Source organism: Xyrauchen texanus, chromosome 46 (assembly GCF_025860055.1).
Source record: "Xyrauchen texanus isolate HMW12.3.18 chromosome 46, RBS_HiC_50CHRs, whole genome shotgun sequence".
NCBI lineage: Eukaryota > Metazoa > Chordata > Actinopteri > Cypriniformes > Catostomidae > Xyrauchen > Xyrauchen texanus.
Window position 1 is genome coordinate 25,703,390 of NC_068321.1, and position 26,152 is coordinate 25,729,541.

General features: G+C 38.4%; 1 protein-coding gene across 1 annotated transcript in view; it reads left to right on the plus strand.

Annotated features, from left to right (window-relative positions):
- Positions 1-26,152, plus strand: part of LOC127638626 (transcriptional enhancer factor TEF-3-like) — a 43,066-nt gene that overhangs the window by 1,740 nt on the left and 15,174 nt on the right. Inside the window, exons 2-7 of the mRNA XM_052120233.1 lie at positions 8,566-8,887; positions 19,276-19,340; positions 21,484-21,546; positions 25,593-25,727; positions 25,827-25,867; positions 25,976-26,037. Coding sequence (XP_051976193.1) covers positions 8,881-8,887; positions 19,276-19,340; positions 21,484-21,546; positions 25,593-25,727; positions 25,827-25,867; positions 25,976-26,037 — 373 coding nt within the window. The 5' untranslated portion in view covers positions 8,566-8,880. The remainder of the gene's footprint in view (positions 1-8,565; positions 8,888-19,275; positions 19,341-21,483; positions 21,547-25,592; positions 25,728-25,826; positions 25,868-25,975; positions 26,038-26,152) is intronic.

Genomic DNA, 26,152 nt, shown 5'->3' on the forward strand with positions numbered 1-26,152 from the left:
GGACACGTACAATGGTATAAACCTGTTTTTTTCTTTTTTTATATATACTTTGTAATAGCCTCTAATTTGCTCTTACAAAAAGTACCAAAAATTACCATGGTACCATCATGATTTTACCCTGTTTTTGGATGTTAAACATATACTATGGTAATATACTGTTGTTTGCTCTTACAAAAAAGTACCATGGTGCTATCATGACTTTTACAATTGGTTTGTACGTACCATTGTACAACCAGGTTTTTCTGGACATGTACCATTGTGTTACCCTGTTTTTTAATGTTAAACATATACTATGGTAATATACTGTTGCTTGCACTTACAAAAAGTACCAAAAAGTAACATGTAGTTATTAGATAGAGTACTATCATGATTTTTACCCTGCTTTTAGTTTTTTTGGATGTACCATGCTATTACAATTTAACATTTAACCTACAATTCACGAACCTACTTCCTGAAAACATAACATATCATATCTGAAACTCAGGGCAGCTGTGAGATATCAGAACTCTCATGTCAGATTTATAATATTTAATAATGATGTCATGGTATTGTGACTACTGAAAAAAGGTTTAAAATAGAAAAATGTTATGCTGTAAGCACGGCAAGTGCTCTTGGTTACATGACAAGTGCTGTAACATATCTGCATTTGTCCCGTTAAAGCCATCCGTTCTGTTCAGGTTACTACAATATCAGATACTTATTTTAACCTTTAGGGCGGGTACGTTGTTTTAGCGTTATTATCACGTTAACACATGTTATTAGAGACACTCTGGGCGAGACATTTGTGGTGTGCTAGAAACTCTTGATTAAAGCTGACCGGCCCTCTGGCTCCACTCAGAAACACATCACCACTGTTACTCACCAAACAATACAAGCTTTAAATTAATACACGGCCCATAGCGAGTAATATCCAGCACACGCATGTGTGAATGTGCTTTCTATCTACAGTATAAATCCTCATTTAAAAATACACTGTATAGATAGATTATAGATAGATATATTTGAGGGACTGTGGCTATGAAAAAAAGAGAGATATAATGAGGGTGAGAGAGGCATAAATGATGAGTTAATGAGTCTCGATCTCCCTAAAGTGTCCCACTATCAGTTTACACTGTTGTTACTGTAGCTATAACCTTAAACCTCAAAATGATTTTACTTAATAATACATTGCACACTAATTATTATTATTCTTAAATGTTTTAATTTTATCCCCAATTTGGCATCCCCAATTCCCACTACTTAGAAGGTCCTCATGGTGGCGCGGTTCCTTGCCTCAATCCGGGTGGCGGAGGACGAGTCTCAGTTGCCGCCACTTCTGAGACCGTCAATCGGCGCATCTTATCACGTGACTCATTGTGCATGACACCGCGGAGACTCGCAGCATGTGGAGGCACGTGCTACTCTCCACGATCCACACACAACTCACCACACGCCCCATTGAGGGCGAGAACCACTAATCACCACCACGAGGAGGTTACCCCATGTGACTCTACCCTCCCTAGCAACCGGGCTAAATTGGTTGCTTAGGAGACCTGGTTGGAGTCACTCAGCACACCCTGGATTCAAACTCAAGACTCCAGGGGTGATAATCAGCGTCAATACTCGCTGAACTACCAAGGCCCCCCCAAAAAGCACCCTAATTATAAACTAAAGCAATGAGGTCAAACGGTGATTTCACTAGTCTTGGTTTGATATCTCAGTGTGGCTTAGAAATATTCTGGTTTTACAACAAATCAAGGTCAATCGACAGTATTTATGGCATAATGTTGATTACCGCAAACATTTATTAAGAATCTTCGCTCCTTAAAAAAACAACAACAGTGAGGCACTTACAATGGAGGTGAATGGAGCCAATATGTAAACATTAAAATTAGGGATGCACAATATATCGGTGGCCGATATATTTTTGGCCGATAACCGGGAAAAGCGAAATATTCTTATTGCACTGATAGTGGAATTACCGCCGATAATTTTGTCACGATTTATTTGCTTACGGCTGAGCATCTGAAATTAGCGAGCAGTTCCAGGTTAAAAGATACAAAAATGTAAACACATTTTTTTTATAAAAAATATCGGTTATAAGTATCGGCCCAGAAGTTCAATATCGGTGTATCCCTACTTAAAATACTCACTATTTCAGACATATGACCACAAGACATAAACAATATGTGTGTTAGCATGATTTTAGTGTGATAAAATCACTTACTAACCTTTTCTATGCGAAGGTATATCCAGTTTTACAACTTCGTTGCCATGACGACGTAACAATGTAAACTCTGAAATGGCGATTTAAGCAACTTAATGATTAAAATAGAACACAAGACTTAATACAAGTGCTTTTATAAAAGTATAAGTGTCACATTTCTGTCTTAAAACTCTCCATAAATTGGCCTCCATTCACTTCCATTGTAAGTGTCTCACTGCAACATAAAACTTTGCGGTAATCAGCGTTATGCCACAAATACAGCCCACTTGTACTGAACCCGGGATATTCCTTTTAAAGTTTCCAAATACTATCTGGGGACATTTTGTATCGTCTTTTTAGAGACAGTTATGTACCAAACATTAGTTCCATTACATTTCATTAGTTACAGCCTCGGGAGAAATTCAAGGGCATTTAAGTCTGGTGTGTGACTGAGTGAGTGAGAGAAATAAAAGAGAGAGAGAGAGAGTTTTGTACAGGAAGTCCGTGTAGTGCTGAAAGGAAAATGGGGGATTGAGTCAGATGCTACCGTGACGCACCATTACTCACCAGATCTTATCTTCCTGTACAAACACACGCATACACGTTTACTTGCGTACATCCAAATAGGGGGCATAACATAGATTTAGACTTATATAAAGCTCATTACAATTCATATTTTTAAGCTAGAATTAAGCCTATAATGATTATGTTGGCTTGGCGAAATCATTGGTCATTTTCAAAGCATGGTTTAGTGTTTTTCCAAAATCCCTAAACCACGACACACATTTGTGGCTCTAACTCCTCCTCCAGCTTTCAAGCTACATCCACCAAACTTGGCACAGACCTTCAGATTGTTCTGACTCGGGTTGCTCTATCTTTTCTAACTGATCGGACTTACAGTTTTTCCGTAGCAGTTGATCAAAATCTCATACACCCTGTCTACACCGGACGTGAGCGGAGCACCAACAGTTTAAGCCCTAGGTATACATTATATATTATTAAACGTTCGTCTTGTGCTTCTTTGTGACAACAATGGCTGAAAATGGAAGTGTTGCCACCTTGTGGAACCATTAATCATTGCAAATAAATCCAGGCACATGCGCATACTGTGCATTAAAAGAAGCGGGTAGAAAGATCGAGCTGTTCGCGATCAGCTGATGACGAGATTTGCATCACACATCCTGTACGCGGACGCTCAGCGCACCCTACTTTAGGCTTTAGGGACACCTCGTTCTATTTCCACTTATCAAAAGCACATCATCTTTTTAGAACGTTTGCTTTCCATTGTAGTCTGGGTAATAAACTTACGGTGCATTCACATTATGTTGAAATTACTGTTATTACGAGACTCTGAAAACCGCTCACGTCCTAGTAGAACTTACAAGTTGTAAACTCTGAATTCTATGTAACCTCCGACCGACGATGTGCATCAATTTTATCATTCTTGTCTGGCCGCATATAATGATGGGAAATGTAGTTTTGCTGCACAAACTTGTCACTTAATAAACCGGCTAAATGAGTTTGTGACGAGGACCAGGGCGGGGCCGTTAGGATGGACGCCTGGTGCTGAGTTACCGCAATCAGTCGGGAGAGGGATAAAGAGGAGCCAGAGATGCCAATTCGAGAGAGAGAGGGAGATGCACACAGCCGCTAAACATGTACATTCCTCCTGTTGGACTGAAAGGTCATCAGAATGAGAGAGCGCATGGAGCTGTGTGTGCGTTATGGTTTTGTTATGCTGAAAAGGAGTTTTATCTTCAGTTGAATTAAATGTCTTCTGGTTGTAAACCCGGATCCCGCGTCCTCCTTTACGATGAGCAAGATACCTGTCTGCCACAGTGGTGCCGAATCCCGGGAATAGAGGAAGACGCGCTGTCAGAGAGCCCTCGCCGCTGTTGGATTATCGCAACACCGAGGAGATGATCGATCCGGTGGTACTGGAGCGGTTCATCAGCAGGCTATCGGAAGGGATGGGTTCCAGTGCCATCGCCCGGCGTTGCTGAGGACAGCTGTGCAGCTGGCTGAGGACCAAATGGTGGCGGGGAAGACCAGCCGGTGGAAGGATGGCCGAAAGCGCAACACCTCCCCTCCAGGAAGGTTGGTTCCCCGGCCTGAATCAGGCGTTGGGGGTTTGTGACAAGGAGGAGGGTGGGGCCGGGCTGTTAGGATGGACGCCTGGTGCTGAGTTACTGCAATCAGATGGGAGAGGGATAAAGAGGAGCCGGAGACACCAGTTCGATAGAGAGAGGGAGGTGCACAGTCCTGTTGGACTGAAAAGCCATCAGAATGAGAGAGTGCATGCAAAGCAGTTTCATGTAGAGTTTAATTAAAAGTCGTTTGGTGGTAAACCTGGTTCCCACTTCCTCCTTTACGATGAGACATGTCTGCCACAGAGTTATATTTTCTGGCATTCTACATTAACAGTACAAATAATGCATACAAACTAAACTGTACAGTCAAAATCCTCATGTAATTACTATTAATAATAATTGAATTATTACTAATAGTATGTCAAATTTCAATATATCACGAGCCAAAAAAATTGCAAACCATATGGAGACACAACTCGATATTTCGAAATTTGCAAATGTGGCAGGGCGGGGCCGGGATGTGATTCCGCACACCCGGCCCCTAATCAGGCTAATCAAGCCTCAGAGAGGGATAAAAGCCGACTGGAAGCTGCAGTGCGAGAGAGAGAGAGAGATTTACGGACAGCTGTCCAACACCTTTGTGTGTGTTTGTCTTTTTGGCTCAGTTTGATATAAAAAAATTATTTATATCATCAAGACGATTCTCGCCTCCTCCTTTCCATTAATCCCTTTACACTGGTGCCGAAATCCGGGAAGGAGGAGGAATGCGCCATAGTGGAGTTCTCACCACTACCATCCACCCCAATGGAGCAGCCGCGGCCATCCGCCAGAGGACGGAGGAGCCCGGCCGCCTGGAAGCGGAGGAACGGCCGGCAACCACGTGGAGAGGAGGGGCTCACGATCTACCACCTGGAGCGGTTACCGCTGCCAGGGGCGGGGGAGACCCCTACCGTCCACCAAAAACACTGCGGGGCATTCCGTCTGCCAGGGGCCGGAGGTCTGCCTCCGATCCGTCCAAGGAGGCACGGCTGTCGTCCATTAGAGCATGGAGGAGTTGTCGAGGACCAAGCTATGGCGTATCGGAGAACCGGCGAGTAAGTGTTTTTTTTCTCTCTCTCTTCCACTGCCGCTCCGTGTTGGCCTTTCCCTCTCTTTTTAAAATGTTTTGTTAATTTGCCACGATTGCCACGATCCAGGTAGACTGGGATGACCTGCCAGCAGACAGTGCGGAAGGCACACCCCTACCCAGGGAAAGGGGGGTGTACGTCATGCTGGGGGGCTCCCCGGCCTGAGAGAACGAGGGAGGAATGTGACAGGGTGGAGGGCGGGGCCGGGTCGTGATTCCACACACCCGGCCCCTAATCAGGCTAATCAAGCCTCAGAGAGGGATAAAGACCGACTGAAGACTGCAGTGCGAGAGAGAGAGAGAGAGAGAGAGAGAAAGAGAGAGATTAACGGACAGCTGTCCAACACCTGTGTGTGTTTGTCTTTTTGGTTCAGTTTGATATTAAAATATTATTTATATCATCAAGCCGATTCTCGCCTACTCCTTTCCATTACAGCAACGTTGTTTTTTTGTCCATGTGAATATAAATTAAATGACCCGTCAAACATCATAATCTCACTATTGTTTGATTTTACCTTTATGGGATTCACACAAGGTCCTTGAAGTGCTTGAATTTAGCTTTGAGGAATGTAAGTACTGGAATACCTGGAAAATCACCTTGTTATGTTGAAACGTGCTTAAGAATAAAACGCCATTTCCTCCGTGTAGTGTGTGTCCATCAAAGATGAGATCCACACACTCAACTTTTATCGAATAATGTGTCTTATAATATCTTTTCTGTTCTTTACAGTCATATAAAAAAGTTAAAATAGATAATAAATTTAATCAAACATAAGACAGGTGCGATAAAGTAAGCGAGAGTCTTCTCAGTCAATAAATCGGAACACAGTTCCGGGTCTGTGAGATGCACATTGAACTTTAAAAGTGACAGTAGCACTTTAGCACAAATCATGTTGTTACTTGTAAATTCTACACATTATTTTAAACAGTGACAGCTAGTATTATTACACATAAAATGTCATGATATAATATGAATTGATATAATATAGAAGTTTAAATGTGATTATACTGTAATGATGACAGATTATATATATATAAAAAATACACTTTCGTATACTTTTTCAGGACAGATTGCTTGTTGTGCACCCGATCAGCCTGAATGCAGCCCAATGTGGCAGGGCGGAGGGTGGGGCCGGGTCATTTTCCTACACATCCGGTCCCGTATTAGGCTAATTATGCCTCCGTGAGGGTTAAAGGTCGACAGCAGGGGATCTTGCGGGAGAGAGAGATCGTTAACGGACATGTCCGTCATGTGTGTGTTTATGTTGTCTTTTGAGTTTATCATTAAACTATTATTTATACTGAAAAGCCGGTTCTCGCCTCCTCCTTCCCAGGCTTCGTCACCAGTGTAAAGTGACCCGCCCTCTGCCCTGCCACACCCACTATTTTTGAAAGCTTATTTGCTGAGATCTTTTCTTATAGAGAAAGATATATGAGAAACTCTTAATATTTAAACTTTCATCAATTTTATTGTGCATTATAGAACAATTTATTTTGATGAGAAATTATAAAGTGCATTTTGCTTAAACATATTTAAAAAAAATAAACAATTTTCTGTCACACCTTGTCATTTAAGTGTTATTATAGTGAATCGAGATTATATTGAATCGCGCACCTGACTTCGTATATCAGACCGTTAGACAACGCAGTTTTCGCTTTTCGGTGGAGGAACATGCCGTTTCGATACGAATGAGAAACGAAAACGTATTAGTATGGACGTGGCCTAAGTTGCGTTGTCACATGATGCTTTTTCAAGCCTAGATCAAAGTTTGTCTTGAAAGACTTTACCTAGCTAGTTATAATTTAAAATTGAACTCGCCTTTAAAGAGCAACATGCAGGTTGGACACCCCAATATAGCATAGTGTATGTTGATGATAAAACAACTAGATTTTCTGAACTGGAGTAATATATATTTAGCCATTAACGATATTTTGAGATAAATTGTGATAAAATAACTTCCGCGTCTATAAAGCACTAACCGGAAGTGACGATGGGCGAGGGAGTCTGGCCAAGTTCAAGCTCAGGTTACAATGGATGCGAATGAAGAAACCGAGTTCTCCGGTGTGGACCGAACATGCCTATGATGGCCCACAGGCCTATAATTATGAGCCTCCTAGGCGAGATAGAAGCCAGGGGAGATCAGGGGATACAAAATCAGACGGAGGGCGGCGGAGAACAGTTTGAATTGAAATGCTGGGAAACGGGAGAGTTGGGCTAGCTTCCTGCCAATAGCTATAGCATTGTGCAAACTACTACATTCATTTCAGAAGGCAGACAATTACGTTACGACAACCTGTCCTAAAGCTCAGTCTCTCTCCCTCTCTCTGTATTATTATACTAAATAAATATTACATATTTAATATTATAAAAATATATTATATAAAAATATTATACTATTATTATTACGAAATTACACAAATTAAGAGTTAAAATAATTAAAAGTAAGACTTACTCTGCTAAGTCCTCGCTTTCGTTGCACGGAATGTCTGCTAACGTTAGCACTTGGTCCTCCAGTCCGCCAGCGCCAAAATCCGGTGTAAACTTTGGTGGACTTGATTCCATCGAGTGCACCGAGGAACAGCATCAGTAATCAGCCTCACGTGGTCCTTACTCCGAAATCCCATCCGAGACTCCAACAAATCTCCAGGTCGATAATTCTCCGGAGTGAAATGTGCGCCACAAACGACCGAGTGTGTGGTAACACACGCGGCAGTGAAGTCTGGTCTCTTCACCTGCACAAAACGCACCCAAGACCGAAAAGCCTTGTTTTTCCTAGAAGGAAAATGATGGACACGATGTCCTGACAGGCTGGAATTCGTGCAACCAGCACAAACACAATAATTTACCATTATGGCTTCTCTAAAACTCGATCTAAAACTTTCTGTCTCTCACTACTGCTCTAACTACATCAACACCCAACAATGAGAGAGTTGACCGCGAGCTCTTTTATTTGCCTCGCCCTACGTCATATGACGCGTTGCTATAGTGGGAAAGGCGTATTCCAGAGCCTAGCACATTTTCATCAAAATCTCTACATCAAATGAGATTTCATTAGTAATTTCTACATATGTGTTTTTAAAAGACCTCTGCAGACAATATAAAGTATTAATTCAGTTATAAATTCAACCTGCATGTTGCTCTTTAACCTGTATCTTTCTTTCAGAATTTAGTCTCTGTCTCGCTTCAAGACTGGCGCAGCCCCTCATTTTCCCACCACAGCCAATCCCAGATCCTCTGCACCCCAATCAGTATCCGCTAAGGCATCTTGCGCTCTCCTTTCACCACCCTGTCGTCCGAGTGGATATCAGCGCCCTCCCCAGGGGGCGCTAGCGAAGAGCTGAATGAGGGATTGGATAAGCCACTAGAGAACGATGCAGAAGGCGTGTGGAGTCCAGACATCGAGCAGAGCTTTCAGGAGGCGCTGGCGATCTATCCGCCCTGCGGACGACGGAAGATTATCCTCTCCGACGAGGGCAAGATGTACGGTATGCTCCTCCCCTTTTACCTCTCTGCCATTTCTTTTGTAGTCTATGGGTGAATTAAAACACGCAGTGTTTCATTTCTGCACCCCTAGTGGCACCAAACGTAATTGCAAAAATAATGATTCCAAACAAGTTTCCTACATTGACAGACAGGTAGTTCAACTGTCTAACTTTATAAAGCTTCATAAACTGTCTCAATATCACGGTAGAGGGTTAGGGCAGGCGGCAAGGGAGGTTCATAGAGTGCAAAAGAGGGCATTTGGGGTGGGTCTGTCACCCCCCGAGAGTTGGGGCCTTGGGTGAGCGGCGGTTTGGGAGGGGTAAAGCTCCCGGAATGGCACACCGCGGGAGTTCAAGGCAGCGAGTGTGTAACTCGACACGAGAATGGACGTTTACCCTTTGAACATGTGCGATTGAGAGGGACAAATAAACACAAAAGAGGGGGACAGTGAGGTTTGCACCTGTTTTTTTGCGAGTTGCGACTCTGAACCTCCGTTTGCGTGTGTCTGTGTTGTCTTTCAGTTCACCTCCAGCTGCTCTGTGTTGTCTCTCCCTCAAGCGATCAGATTTACACCAAGCTAGATATCACCCGCCATCAGCTCAGACAAATCATTCACCACTGTTATCAAACAATAATTATCAATAACATCTAAGTCAGTTAAAGCTATAGTTCACCCAAAACTGTAAATTCTCTCATCATTTACTCACCCTCATGCCATCTCAGATGTGTATGACTTTCTTCTGTATGACGTTCTGTTGGTCCGTTCGATGCTAGAAAATGGAGCTTTGAAGTTCTAAAAAGTACATAAAGGCAACATAAAATTAATCTGTGACTCAAGTGGTTAAATACATGTCTTCAAAAGTGATATGATAGTTGTTGGTGAGAAAAAGTTGAAATGTATAATTAAAAAGGACTTTTTTTAACTATAAATCTCTACTTTTACTTTCACTAATCCATTCTTCTTCTTTTGTTCCCTACTGAGCAGGGAGGAGAATTTATAGTTAAAAGAACTTACATTTTGATGTGTTTCTCACCCTCATCTCATCATATCGCTTCTGAAAATATAGATTAACCCACTGGAGTCATATGGATTACTTTTATGCTGCCTTTATATGCTAAATTTTTGAACCTCTTGACTTGCATCGTATGGACCTACAGAACTGAAATATTCTTCTAAAAATCTTTGCTTTCAGTAGAAGAAAGAAAGTCAAACACATCTGGGATGGCACGAGGGTGAGTAAATGAGTCATTTTTGGGTGTACTGTCTCTTTAAGCTACTGATCTTGAACCAGTCAACTTGCCATTTTCAACTTGAGCCCTATTTTAAGAGCGCAAGCGTTACGCGCAACGCAATGCCTTAAGTCATAAGCGCAAAGTCAATTGGCATGGCCATCAGTTCCGCCGCTCCACTATAAGCAGACTACGCAGTCTGCGTAGGGCACCAACTCCCTAGGGGGGCACCATCTTACCCTAGGAGGGCACCAGAAAGTCCACCGGCTGCCCTTCCTCGCACGTTATACGTTATTCAAGGACCCAAAAGCAATTGCGGAACACAGACGATCGCTTCATGCTCATATCACATATCATATCATATCACGCAAAATAGCAAATTGCTTAATTTACATACAATACACCCACAGTAGTGCAAACATTCCCACCCATGCCCACATGCATTTTACGCTGGCACACTGCGCTTTGCACACTCATGAAATAAGAGCCATTATCTTAATGCAGAAACATACTCTGCGCATGTACGTGAGCACAGACGCTTCTAGTTACGCATAGCTCGATTTTGTGTGTATTTGCATTCTCAATGTTGCCACAAGGGGCGCTATTACAAACATTAGTGTGAAATGTTCGCTTCAAGGTGCGCTTTCTCTTTCAAGCCAATTATTGTCATAATTTACCTGAATAACAACACGTCCTATTTAATGCCACAGACTTTTGAAGAAAATGATATCACCCCCTTGAGTACTGAGGTTTGTTACCACCACAGTTACGCGAGAACGCACGCGCAGTCAGACCGTGCGTTTGGCAATGCGTTGTCTAAGCGCTCACATCTGCATACGCATACTTGTGTAAAGTATATTTCTAGCCTTGTTATCCCACTTTTTGCCTTGGCCATTTTTGTCCGAACCACTTTTTGAAACAGCTTTCATCAGCTAAGTGTCTAATGCAGAAGAAACATTGCCAGTTCTTAAAACATTTGCAGATATATGGATAAAGTTGTCAACTGGAATATGTAGAATATTTATTGGAGCACTTGAAATGGCCATCAAAAATGACAACAGTAAAAGTAAAAGAAAAACAGTAAAAGACGATTACAAATATTAGCTGTGAATAACCTTCTTAATATTCATGAGTTGTGTGATGTCACAACCCTTCAAGCTGTGCCCACCACTTTTTAAGACGAAGTTACGCCCATGGTTCCTTAACTTCCCTTTGTTTCTTGTGAGGAACCCGCCTGCTCCTCATCATCCTGAGGTCAGGGAGCGGAGCAAAATGTTTAAAACGCCTTGACCTCAAAGTGGCCTCAACCCAACAGTGTTTGGCCAAATTCAGAAAGAGCTTCATTCATAGCCGTGTTTGGCCCCAGCAATTTCAGACAATCACGCAAATAACGATAATTTACAGTGCTGAGTGTTAAACAATGACAACAATTCCCACAATGCTCCCATGACCCTTTTCCAGAGGGCGTCCGTGCAATGCAAAAGGCGCCTTGTAAACCGTTCAACGCATGTACGTCTCGAACATTCCTCCACACGTTTGGTAAATGAGCACATATTTTGAAGAACACTAAGTGTTTGTGGCCTAATGTTCATTGCAAACCCATTGGCTATTGTGTGTGTCACACATTTGAGATATTATTCCATTAAGCTGGATTGCACCGTCACAGAGATTGTCTCGCTTTTTGGTGCGCTGGGTTAAAACGGGCTTTGCCAAAGAAAACATTCCCTGGCTTTCGTCCTCACTGTACCGTAATGCATTCACCCACTGAACTCTCACGACCCGTAAAATTACACACAGCCGTTGAAAGGAAATACATTTGACATGGTTTAATGGCTCCCAAGCATCCCGTTGCAAGATAAGTACCCACATTATGGAACACTTCTCCACCTGTTCGAATGTCGTTAAATGGACATTTCTCCATGTTCGTGAAGGAATGTGTGTTTTTGAACGAGAAATCTCAGCTATGTGAGACTGAGAAATTAATTTTTTCCATGCAAACTGAACGTTTGCATATTGTGCACAGTATACATACAACATACTGCAGAAATAGTGTGAGTACAATGAAGTAAACTATTCCAAACCCAGCCTGATATTCATGCAGGAGTCAATGGGTGTATTCATATGAAGTGTTGCAGAGTTTGCATAAACTTTACTGTGGTTTGACCCTTCATTAGCGGCCTGATGTCAAATGAGTGAGAGAGAGAGATAGAGAGAATGTAAGCTCTCTCTCACACATAGTCTTGAAGTTTCACAGGTATGTTGCAGATTGGTTTTTGTCTGTGGTTTGTGAGCGCTCTTAATGAGTCGGTGTGTTTTGTTGTCAGTCTGAAGAGATTTCTTGCACCTTTTTTTTGCCAATGGCGTGGTTGGGTCGAGAACACTTGGGTGTTGCTGAGGGGGCTTGATGGTCACCCACACACACACTCCCATGAACATCTCATCTTCGTGGAAGAACCTCCGAATTTCTATTTAGTCTTTATCCTCCTGAGACCCGAGCATGACTGCTGTGTTCATTTTCCATTCCCCTTTTCATTTGTAATTAGTAGCACCTATCAAGCAAGTTTTCCTAAAAATGTATGTGGAACCCAGACCAGGCCAATGGGGCCAGTGCCCAGGGGCCATTGACTGCCCTGGGGGGCCCTGGGCTTTAGGGTTGCACGATCCAGTTTGGCAATCCCCCCCACTCAAAAAACCATTAACAATAAAAAAGACATCTTTATTGTCATTGTGCAGTGTACAGGGCCAATGAAATGCAGTTGTTTTCGCATATCCCAACTAGCTGGGGTCAGAGTGCAGGGTCAGCCATGAAACAGCGCCCCTGGAGCAGATAGGGTCAAGGGCCTGACAGTGGTATCTTGGCGGAGCTGGGGCTTGAACCCCCGACCTTTCAGTCAGTAACCCAGAGCCTTAACCGCTGAGCCACCACTTCCTTATACTTCCTTATAAAAAAAAAAGACTACCCCCCCCCACACACACACACACACACACACACACAACAAGCCCCCCATCCCCCACCACCAGGTCAACAACTTTTGGAGGGGGGCCCTTTGGAGATAATTGGCCCTGGGGCCTTTCATAATCAAGTCATAATCCGTCCCTGATTCTAGGGATCCACCGATACCGATTTGAACAAAAACCTATTGGCAGATACCAATATTTTGCCACTTACCTTATTTTGTCATCAGATCACTGTTTTGCTCATTAATAAAAAACTAATTTAAATATACAAAGCGCTTCAAAAGCTTTTCTCTGTTCTAACAATAAGTAATTTCCATTGAACATGGATTGGATCTGTTGAACACATGACAGGACAAGTATAAAGAGAGCCACAATGAAAGATACCATTTTAGTTTTTTCCGCTCAAAACAATAAAACTCACATTTTACATGTTAGTTCTGTATATGAGCATCACAAATTCATATCATGCATATGTTGGGCAATTCCACAGAAATGTCAACCACCATCATGGGAAAATAAACAGTTACCAAAAGAACAAAAAGCCCTTTTAAGGTTTCTAGTGGTTTAATGTTTAATGGAAATGCCATCCAGACCGCCGGAGGGCGCCACTTGCTTACACAACGCTGACTGAAGCGCTGACTGAAGAGCTGATTGCAGTCTATTTTTAAACGCAGCCATTCAAGCTTTCAATGTGCAAGACCTTATTGCGATTTAATACTTAAAGGAACATTCCAGGTTCAATACAAGTAGAGCTCAATCGACAGCATTTGTGGCATAATATTGATCACCACAAAAATGTATTTTGTCTCGTCCCTCCTTTTCTTAAAAAAAAAAACTAAAATCTGGGTTACAATGAGGCACTTACAATGGAAGATTTTTTTTATGTTAAAATGAACTGGGTGGCAGAGCATGTGGGCAAGGCCGGAGGGAGTGAGGGGTGCCCGGTTAGGAAGGGTAGATTTGGCACAAGTTCAAACAGCTGTAGTTCAGTCATCTTTTGACATATCAAGGTGAAATGATGCAAGGTACTTCAGAGTGATGTCATCTTGAAGCATGCTAGGTTTGAAAAACCCCCAGTCACAATGACATTTGATTTATTGACACATATATATCGAGGCAATGTGGACATTTACATAAACACGCCCCTTTCAGCCATTTTGCATCGTATTCATTTTTGCTAAGTAACAAATTGAAAGACATCAATTCTGCACATGGGTGCCAAATTGCAAGTCAATTGAATCTATGGTTCAAGAGAAGAGGATTTTTGTAGGTTTTCCCAAATTTTCAGTGAACAGGAAAATCCATCATGCCGGACTTTATGGGTCCTTGAGGCTTTTTTGTTCCCAATGAGAAATCAGGCATGTACACCAAGATTCAGAAGAACTGGACAAATGGGGCGGAAATGCCATCGTTTTTAAAATGGGATATTTGGGCGTGGCCTATAGCGCCCCCTAAGGGTGAATGTGGACCATTCTTGGTGTGGGGGTACCAGTTGCCCTGTAGTATCAATGTGCCAAATTTGAAAATTTTTGACCATTGACTTTTTGAGATATTGGGGCGCAAGTAGAAGAATAATAATAAAACCGTCAATAACAATAGATTTCCTCCTACCGGAGGAATCTTTCCTCTATCGGAGGCACTTTTGTTTGCTCTGCGCCTGTAGGAGTGCTTCACGGAAATCAACGTCATGCCGTTGTGTCACGGGACTCGGTGCGCCAGAAGTTTAACCCTTACATGACCGTCTAGAGTCTTGTGAATGGTATTCAGTTGCGTATAGCGAAGCCAAAACACAACGTCCGCACATGTGTACGCAGGTCGCACAAGGTCTGCTTGTCCATCTGTCATCATTTGCTCACTATGTTTTTTCTTTTTGTTATACTTTAGGAACAAAATTGTCTCCAAAAGTGATGTTCTTCTGACAAAAGCTTTCTTTTATTAGGGGTTGGGTTGACATTAGGGCTTGTCTGTCATCATTACAATGAGCTTTATATAAAACAGTAGAAGTCTGTTGTATATCCTCATTTAGATAGCAAGGTAAACATTTGTGTGTGTGTGTGTGTGTGTGTGTGTGTGTGTGTGTGTGTTAGTTGTTTATATGAGCTGAGCAGATGCTCGACGACTCACAGATCAGGAATGACAGGAATGTGAAGAGGAGGAAGAGAGAGAGAGATAGAGGTTTTCATTTTAGGGTGTACTGTTCCTTTAAGAACCTCACAGGCCTTTTAAAACCTACACTGTCCATATAATCATGAAAGATCAAAGATTTATTTGTGGAAAATCTGCATGCACACGTACCACATTGAGCCGAAAGTGAGATTTCGCACTATACCTTTGAGAGGCTGGTAACACGCTTGGCATCTCAAACTGCCCCCATCCACTTTTACTGGCAGACAGAAATGCCCCCCTTAGATCGCCTAAGCAAAGACTGCAAAGACGCTGACCTCCTCACTCCGTTACCGTGACTGCACTGAGGAGTCACTATTTAATGACACTTCCTGCAGCCCAGATTTCCATCTTAAAGGGCTAGTTCACCCAAAAAGGAAAATTCTGTCATCATTTATTCAACCACATGTTGTTTCAAACCCGTATGACTTTCTTTGCTCAGTGGAACACAAAAGGAGATATTAGGCACAATGTCAGCCACAGTCACCGTTCACTGTCATGCAGAATTATCCAGTTCATGAATTATGACATTTTATCTAATTTTTTTTTTACTTTTTATCTAAAAATGATGATTTTAAATCTATAAATTGACTTTTTAATCTAAAAATTATTATTTTAAATCTATAAATTGTCTTTTTTCTCAAAATTATGATTTTAAATCTATAAATTTTCTTTATCTCAAAATTATGATTTTAAATCTACAAATTGTCTTTTTTCTCAAAATTATGATTTTAAATCTATAAATTGTCTTTTTTCTCAAAATTATGATTTTAAATCTACAAATTGTCTTTTTTCTCAAAATTATGATTTTAAATCTATAAATTTTCTTTATCTCAAAATTATGATTTTAAATCTACAAATTGTCTTTTATCTCAAAATTATGATTTTAAATCTATAAATTGTCTTTTTCTCAAAATTATGATTTTAAATCTACAAATTGTCTTTTTTCTCAAAATTATGATTTTTAATCTATAAATTGTCTTTTTTCTCAAAATTATGATTTTAAATCTACAAATTGTCTTTTTTCTCAAAATTATGATTTTAAATCTATAAATTGTCTTTTTTCTCAAAATTATGATTTTAAATCTACAAATTGTCTTTTTTCTCAAAATTATGATTTTAAATCTATAAATTGTCTTTTATCTAAAAATTATGATTTTAAATCTACAAATTGTCTTTTTTCTCAAAATTATGATTTTAAATCTATAAATTGTCTTTATCTCAAAATTATGATTTTAAATCTATAAATTGTCTTTATCTCAAAATTATGATTTTAAATCTATAAATTGTCTTTATCTCAAAATTATGATTTTAAATCTACAAATTGTCTTTTTCTCAAAATTATGATTTTAAATCTATAAATTGTCTTTTATCTAAAAATTATGATTTTAAATCTACAAATTGTCTTTTTTCTCAAAATTATGATTTTAAATCTATAAATTGTCTTTATCTCAAAATTATGATTTTAAATATATAAATTGTCTTTTTTCTCAAAATTATGATTTTAATTCCATAAATTGTCTTTTTTTCTCAAAATTATGATTTTAAATCTATAAATTGTCTTTTTCTCAAAAATATGATTTTAAATCTATAAATTGTCTTTTTTCTCAAAATTATGATTTTAAATCTACAAATTGTCTTTTTATCTAAAAATTATGATTTTAAATCTATAAATTGTCTTTTTTCTCAAAATTATGATTTTAAATCTACAAATTGTCTTTTTATCTAAAAATTATGATTTTAAATGTATAAATTGTCTTTTTATCTAAAAATTATGATTTTAAATCTATAAATTGTCTTTTTCTCAAAAATATGATTTTAAATCTATAAATTGTCTTTTTTCTCAACATTATGATTTTAAATCTACAAATTGTCTTTTTATCTAAAAATTATGATTTTAAATCTATAAATTGTCTTTTTATCTAAAAATTATGATTTTAAATCTACAAATTGTCTTTTTATCTAAAAATTATGATTTTAAATCTACAAATTGTCTTTTTATCTAAAAATTATGATTTTAAATCTATAAATTGTCTTTTTATCTAAAAATTATGATTTTAAATCTACAAATTGTCTTTTTATATAAAAATTATGATTTTAAATCTACAAATTGTCTTTTTATCTAAAAATTATGATTTTAAATCTATAAATTGTCTTTTTATCTAAAAATTATGATTTTAAATCTATAAATTGTCTTTTTATCTAAAAATTATGATTTTAAATCTACAAATTGTCTTTTTATCTAAAAATTATGATTTTAAATCTATAAATTGTCTTTTTTCTCAAAATTATGATTTTAAATCTATAAATTGTCTTTTTATCTAAAAATTATGATTTTAAATCTATAAATTGTCTTTTTATCAAAATTATGATTTTAAATCTACAAATTGTCTTTTTATCTAAAAATTATGATTTTAAATCTATAAATTGTCTTTTTATCTAAAAATTATGATTTTAAATCTATAAATTGTCTTTTTATCTAAAAATTATGATTTTAAATCTACAAATTGTCTTTTTATCTAAAAATTATGATTTTAAATCTATAAATTGTCTTTTTTCTCAAAATTATGATTTTAAATCTATAAATTGTCTTTTTATCTAAAAATTATGATTTTAAATCTATAAATTGTCTTATTTCTCAAAATTATGATAAATATGACTCATTATTTTTAATTGACTTACTAAAGCAATCATGTTTTATGTGGCAGAAACGGAATTTCATATTACACAAAAAATACTTGTGTTTTTAAGATTTATGCATTTAAATTTCATTAAAAAAATCCATCAAATTGAATTGAGTACTGTTTAATCAAATCAAATAAATACTGTAAGTTGGTAACACTTTATTTTACAGTGACTTTGTTATACATATTACATGTATTGACTATATTAATAACAGTAAATTATGCATAATTACAAGTAGGGGTGTACCGATTCTATGCATCGATTAGTAATCCTGCCGATTCATATGCATTGATATAATTTTTTAATCAAGAACTATTTGTGTTGGTCAATTCTTCCTGGTTTTAATGCGGCATTTGAACCTGGTTCTCCCACGCTGCTGATGCAATACACTTTTAGTCGCGCCACAAGGGGAAGCTAAACATGCTGGAGCCGATGCAAAAATGTCTGGTAGGGGATGGCGCTTGTCGTTGAGTCTGCATAATGTGGCAGATCCTAGTGTATTGGAACTATCGGAAACAACACGCCGACTTCCCGTGTGATCATGTAGGAAAGATTCAACACCATTTTCCTCTCTGGGCTCTCTGATCCTCCCATGATGCCACGCATGGTCATTTATCTGCCATTTTTGCCATAAAACAGTCCAGCAGAGGGTGTTTAAAGGGCAAAAGGAGGTGTTCGGTGGTTCTACAGACATCTGCGGCCATATAATGAGTATATTGAGCCGTCTTGGCAAGTAACCGAATCCAGTTGGATAAATGAGCCCAGAGATTTACAGGAGGCATTAAATCATATTCTACAAACATTGACATACAGAGCAACTGCTACACCTCGTTGAAACGTCTCTATCACTTCACCTGCTCGTCCAATGTGACCCTTCAGCAAACACGCACACAATCTCTCGTATGCAATCTCTTGTATCTCGTATTTGGCATCATAACAATCAGAGTGAAAAGTTGAACAGATATTTTCCATGAATTTAAGAATATCTTAGTATACTTGAATGACTCCTTTGTTTTGCTATGGCTAATTTCATAGCTAACATTTAATGTATCCTAAGTACACATAATAAAATCATATTTGAATCATGTTTTGGAAATGACGCCCAATAAAAACATTCTGTTCACAAGTTATATTTAACTTTTATATTGAACGTCCTTCAAACATTCACTGATACATTTGTCTACTTGGGTAACAAGTACACTAATTTATGAAGAGCACCTGCTCAGTCGGGCCATTGCAGTCGATTAAGATGTGTGTTTGGTTCAGTAAACATTCGTACTTCCTCAATCAAAAATGGGTTGCGAATGCCGTTGTGTTGACTTAAATGTTTACAACTGTTTTGTTTTGTTTCCAGGACGGAACGAGCTGATTGCGCGGTACATCAAGCTTCGAACAGGGAAGACACGAACAAGGAAACAGGTACAGAGATTTGGATTCTAACACCTTCTCGAATTCTAGAATGTTTAGGGAATTTCTGTGAAGAAGTGCAAATATGTTTATATTGTGCTGACAGTCGATTAAATTTTTTAATAACGATTAATCGCATAATTTTTTGTAGTTAGTTCTGACAGTCAATTAAATTTATTAATCGCTATTAATCCCCCTGCGATGGACTGGCGACCTGTCCAGGGTGTCCCCCGCCTTTCGCCCAGTGTTAGCTGGGATAGGCTCCAGCCCCCCGCGACCCTGTACACAAGATAAGCGGTTGACGATGGATGGATGGATGGATGGATGGATGGATGGCTATTAATCCCATATTTTTCCGTAGTTAGTGCTTACAGTCGATTACAATTTTTTATCGCAATTAATTGCATAATTTTTCATAGTTAGTGCTGACAGCAAATTACTATTTTTAATCACAATTAAACGCATAATTTTTCAGAGTTAATACCGTCAGTTGATTACCGTTAGTTAATCGTGATTAATACCATAATTGTTCGTAGTTAATGCTGACAGTCGATTAAAAAATTGTATCACAATTATTCGCATAATTTTTCAGTTAGTTCTTACAGTCGATTACAATTTTGAATCATGATTAATCGCATATTTTTTCATAGTGCTGTTAGTTGATTAACATTTTTAATCATGATTAATCGCATAATTCTTCCATAGTTAGTGCTGTCAACCGATTACAATTTTAATCGCAATCAATTGCATACATATTCATAGTTAGTGCTGTTAGTCGATTTACATTTTTTATCGTTATTAATCCCATATTTTTCCGAAGTGCTGACAGTTGATTAACATTTTTAATCACGATTAATAAAATAATTGTTTGTAGCTAATGCTGAAATAAATTTTAATTTATTATCGCTATTAATCCCATCATTTTTCATAGTTAGTGCTGACAGTCAATTACAATTTTGAATTGCGATAAATCTCATATTTTTTCATAGTGCTGTCAATTGATAAAAAAAATTGAAACGCCATTAATCGCATAATTCTTCGTAGTTAGTGCTGAGAGTCGATTTTGATATTTAATTGAGATTTATCGCATAGTGTTCGTAGTAAATCTTGGTTGAAATGCTTAAATTTGACTGTAAATATACTTCATTTCTTTCCATCTCAGGAAAAAAACCAAAAACAATATGTAACAATATAATGCATTAATGCGTTAATATTAACAGCTCTAGTTTATACGAATCTGTGATCTCTGTGGACTTTAAACTTTCACACATCCATATAAAATTGTGTTTTCTGTCCTGGAAAATTCATGGAATCCAATAAAATCTTCAAAAGTCACAAACATTTCTATAGTGAATATAATTTGTGCTTATTTATAAAATGGTCATGGAAAAGTAATGGAAAAAAAGACTTTTTCCGAGTGTAAATGTTTGGCCCCTGAGGTCCCCCATGCTGAAATGGACTTCAGCAGCGGGATTTATCACACAGTTGAGAGCGGATCTAATATCGGTGTGTCTCTTCAGCACCTCACTCAACCCCCACTCATTAGACCCACAAACAACTGCTCCCCGCCCCTGCGCCCCATTACGATCGGGGGCACATCACAAGCTGTAGGGGTGGGGATTTGGAATTCGATAGCGCTCCCGCCGGCACTCAATATCATATGATGTCACTCAGACATTGTCACATACTGAGTCTTAAGCCCTTGGAGAGATCCAAGGTGAACCCGAGGGCAAAATGTTAGTGTTTCGATAAACTAGAAACATCTTGCTAGCAGAGCAAAGAGCGCACAAACGTCTACTGAACAAATGAGGTCAGGGTAATTGCTGAGATGTGCGAAGATTGCAGGAAAATTATGTAAACACCTGTTGGTCTTGTACATTTCACATCAAACACTAATAGACACAAGTTTTATATTTAAAAATGATTTTGTGGTAATCAACAAGATGCCACAAATGCTGTCGACTGAGCTTAACTTGTATTGAACGTGGAAATTTCCATTAAGTACATTGGAGTGGCATGTAAATATCTTGGTATATAAATATGGATATTGTATGTATCAAAGGGTCATGGTTACCTTCTGATACCATCACTGTATGGTAGTACTTTTTAGTAAGACCATAAAAAAATCTAAAAATTAATTTTGTGTTTTTCGCAGGTGTCCAGTCACATTCAGGTGTTGGCGCGACGAAAAGCTCGGGAAATCCAGGTGAAACTCAAGGTAGCTACTCTGCTAATGCTAGTCACCTGCTTACAAATTAGCACCATTAACACATCTTAACGATTGAGCCAAAGCATTTGTGCACGCTCCAAAACGAGGTTCAAATTGTGGACGAAGTTAATATATAGCCTAGGCACAGCTAAGATAAGAATTTAAATGCTAGCATTGGTATACGTCATATTAAGCAGACCATGTTGCTAATATTCGAAAAACTTCTGACCTCTGGCAGTATAAAAGCGAATCTCTGGCTTCTCTAATATCGAACCCTCTCCTTGTGCACTCCTGTCTTTCATCATACGGCATAGTTCACTTGTTGGCCGACAGCCATCTTGGCGCAGCTGTCCAAACGCGGTGCTGGTCACACGGCTAAGACTGACAGCACTTTTAAATATGTTTCTGCAACTGAGAACTGCAGCAGACACACACATGGCCATATTTCAATTATGCCTGCAAGGTTTGCCCGTTCAGGGCTGAAGAATGCATTGGCGAGACATGGTTCAAGGACACAACAGTTGCTTGAGCTAGCCGCGGCCGAACGTGACCTCTCTATCGGCGGTTACATGATGAAACTTTTTGGTAGTTTTGCGTAAGTTTTATCAAAATCAGACCTCTGCAACTAGTATTGGGCAATTATTATCTAAAAGTAGTGATGCTTAATTGCAAATATATATATATATATATATATATATATATATATATATATATATATATATATATATATAGTAAAATTAACGAAACATCCTTAAAACAACATTTGTGAAAGCAAATTTGTGCAAGATGTTAAGGGGCCCAATTTTAAGAGCGTTATGCCTTTAGCGCAATGCTATGTGATAAGTCATACGTGCAAAGTCAGTGGGCATGGCCATGATGTTTTGGTATTTTCGTGCAAGCATGCACTAAGTCCAGGCGCAAAAGGGTTGGTGAAATTGCACATTTCTAAGCGCTAATGGGCTGGGTCAAGTGCAATTTAATTCTGAGGTTTTTCTCTGCTTGCAATGCATTAGAAAATAGGGACAAACAAACAAATTATGGTTTTAAAAGTGATTGATAGCTCTTTAATATCATCTGCTGGTGGAATCCTCAAACTGCAAATGCAAATGCAGGAACTGATTTAAGACTTGGTGCCAAGATAAGACGTGCTTCTCAAGTCATCTTAGACAGTGTTGGGTAAGTTACTAAAAGAAAGTAATCCACAAAAAATTACTAACTACTTCTGATTAACATTGTAATCAGATTACTCTACCAATTACTTAATTGAAAAGAAATCACATTACTAATTACTTTACTTTTAAGTTACTTTCTAAAACCCTTGTCACAGATATCTGTAATATTTACACCCAACAAATTCAAAGTAATGTCTATTTTCTCCTTGTTCATTAACACACACATTCAGCTGTCACAGAAATGCAAACAGATGTGCATATGAACATATGAATTCACATTACACACAAATCATATTTTTTGCAACCAATGTATTGTACTTAAAAGTAATTACTTTCATTGAAAGCCAGTAATCTGATTACAAGATTGTTGGTGCGTGCGGCGGATATTGACTGTACTAAAAGAGTATCACAAAGCAGCTGTAGTGTGCATGCATCGAACGCAATCGTATTCACTCACGGTCAGAAGAGCATACTCAGAAAGGCAATGCGGTCGGCCAAGCGCAATCCGATCCGGAACACAGAAAAATGAAGTATACCTGGGCCTTTAGGAAAACAGCAATATTTACGCTACTTCATTAACATAAAATACACACACAGTTTGTGTGCATACAACCAAAGATAGCGCAAACTCTCGCATGGAGGGCATCCGTGTCACGGTGGCGGCCATTGTCGCCCATGCATAAATCCACCACTGATAGCTTGCTACTTTGTCAACAATTAGCAGTGCAGTGTGATAAAATTCTACATAGCTGTTTGTCACATTCTTTTCTTTATCACTTTGTTTTCGATTCAGGTCTAGAAATAATGGTGTTTTCCACTTTTTCTGGTTGCATATCATAGGGTAAACGTATCTTTTAATGCTGTTGAACACTGACAATCAATGGTAATTGTGAATTGATTTTGGTAGTTGTGTGCTTGAATGTGATTAAACGAGCAGCTTGTATCTTGGGAAGCTACACTGTTAAAGATGCAACTTGCAAATGCAGTTTTAGTTGCGTGAAAGTTGCACTGTTGGATCAAGCTGGATTTAAACAGACTTGACTTCTAGTAAAATACTTAAGGAGTCTCAAATTGACATCCAACAGATCACAGATACACATTTGTGTCTTAGTAAACATGATTTGGAGTGAAGCAGATACAGGAGTTGGTTCTCCACACATGTTGTTTTCAAAGCATGGTCTCCTGTTTCATGATGTCTGAGTGCCCAGTTCTTCATTTGACCTCTAGGTGAAGGAGTCAACTTGTCAACACCACTCATACGCTGCCAGAGCTATAAACTTTATATAGTGTCCGTACCCTCCACCCCACAACACATATGCTCATATGTTTACTTAGCTTTCTATAAATGGGGACTTCCCTTTGATTGTAAAATAATCTAATTGGTACTTGTTTAGGCAGGCATTACTATTATTATTGCTCTTATTAATGGTTTGAGATTTAAAGAAACCTCTAACCCTAAGTATTCAAATTAGGTGTGTAACTTGGTGTACATCTGTGCTACAAACATGAATGAAAGCTACCCCAAAAGTGTGCTATTACTATAAAAATATATCCAAATGACAGACCATGTTTTGAATTATGACGGATTGATGGGTGTCTTAAAATCATGGTGCTCATGTGCAAGATTCTGAGAAAAACAGTGAGATGCTACTTTTTTAGAAAACCAGGTAAAATGGCTATAATAAAATATGTTTTAACCCTTTTAGCTCTAAAGGAGTTTTTAAAGATTTCCTGTTTCAGTGGCATCCCAAAATTAAAGGGTTAAACTCTACAAAAACAAGGAGGGTCACATTTTTTTTATGATATAGATTATGGTAAATTCTGAGGCTCTCAGCCTAAGAAACTGCTAAAATCACAAAATAAATTGAGACAAAATTTTACTTTTTACCCCGTATTTTTCTGATTTGACATTATATATCTCTGGATGTAAATAAGTTAGCTCCCAAAAACTGCTTTTGTTTTGTTCCCAATCATGTCAACTGGAACTGACAGTTGTGAGTTGCAACAAAGCAATCAAATAGCATTACAAAAATAACTGATTATAGTGTAAAAATATTCCATGTGTCAAAAGCATCTCCAAACAAATAAAACATAATAATTGTACATAAGAACTAATTACACATGCAAACACAACAATGACTTAAGGTTTGTGTAGCATGCAGATGTGATTTTAATAATGAGATTTCACAGAATGAGTTTCATTCTGTGCCATTTGAGTCATCATTGTGTCTGAATCCTGTATTTGGCGCCATCTCCTGGTGGCCATATGTAACATTGTGCTTCATGTGGACTATCTAATGATCAATACATCTGATTACCTTGTGTGTGTGGACTAATTTAAAAGATAATCACCTCTTCTAAGTAATGGTATGTGATATTGTATGTTCCAATTATTTTTGTGAAGTTCTAAGTGAAAACGAGGCATATAACATGACAAAGACATATACTTAGCTATTACTCGGTCTGTGAGTAAAACATACAGGCTGGTTGTATTCTACTCTTTGAGAGCTTTCCAACAACATATGACACATGACTATTTGATGAGTTTTGGTCAAAATGCTTACATGCATTTTAAAGTACAGCTTCTATGCTTTCAAACAATACCTATTTTGTGTTAATCAAGGCTGTAGTTTTTTCTCACAGGCCCATATGAGCTTAAAGGGTTCATTTAAATATGCATGCATTAAAGACGGCACAACGCCATCATGTATAAATATTTTACTATTTAAATAATCATTATTTGTTTCCTGTTACAGTAATGAGAATTTTTGGTTGACCTACTTTAACATTACTTGTCATGTTCAAATAAAAAAAATTTTTTTTGGCCATTTTGCAAACTACATATTAATTTATCCTGTTCCACATCTCATTGTCTAATGAAAGGACCAGGTGGCTAAAGACAAAGCTTTGCAGAGTATGTCCACCATGTCATCGGCCCAGATCATCTCCACCACAGCCTTTCAGAACAAGATGGCTCTGCATGGGCTCTCGCGGCAGGCCTACCCGACAGCTGGTGGGGTGAGTGCACCCAATTACACCAGTCTGAATCCTTATGACCACTTCTGTGAGCTTTCCATGTGTCTTTGTTTTAATCTTCTAATTGATATCTTTGCGCAGTTTTGGCACGGAGCTCTCGCAGGACAAGCTGGTCATGAAGAGTAAGTTTGTGTATTTTAAATCTGTAGTTTGTCAGAAATTCAAGTTCCTTTGTAACTGAGAGACACTGATGAAGGTTGATGTTACATTTGATTATCTTTTCCAAACAGTATCAAGCCCTTTTCCCAACCGAACTTTGTCATGCAAGCCACCGGCCCGCCATCTATAACAGGTCTATACTTAAAAACAATGTTTTTATGTCTAATATACTGTGTGTATATAAAGACACTTTCTTCCCCAATGTTAGTATATTTCCAAGTGCTTTGCTCAATAGTTTATCTTCTCTT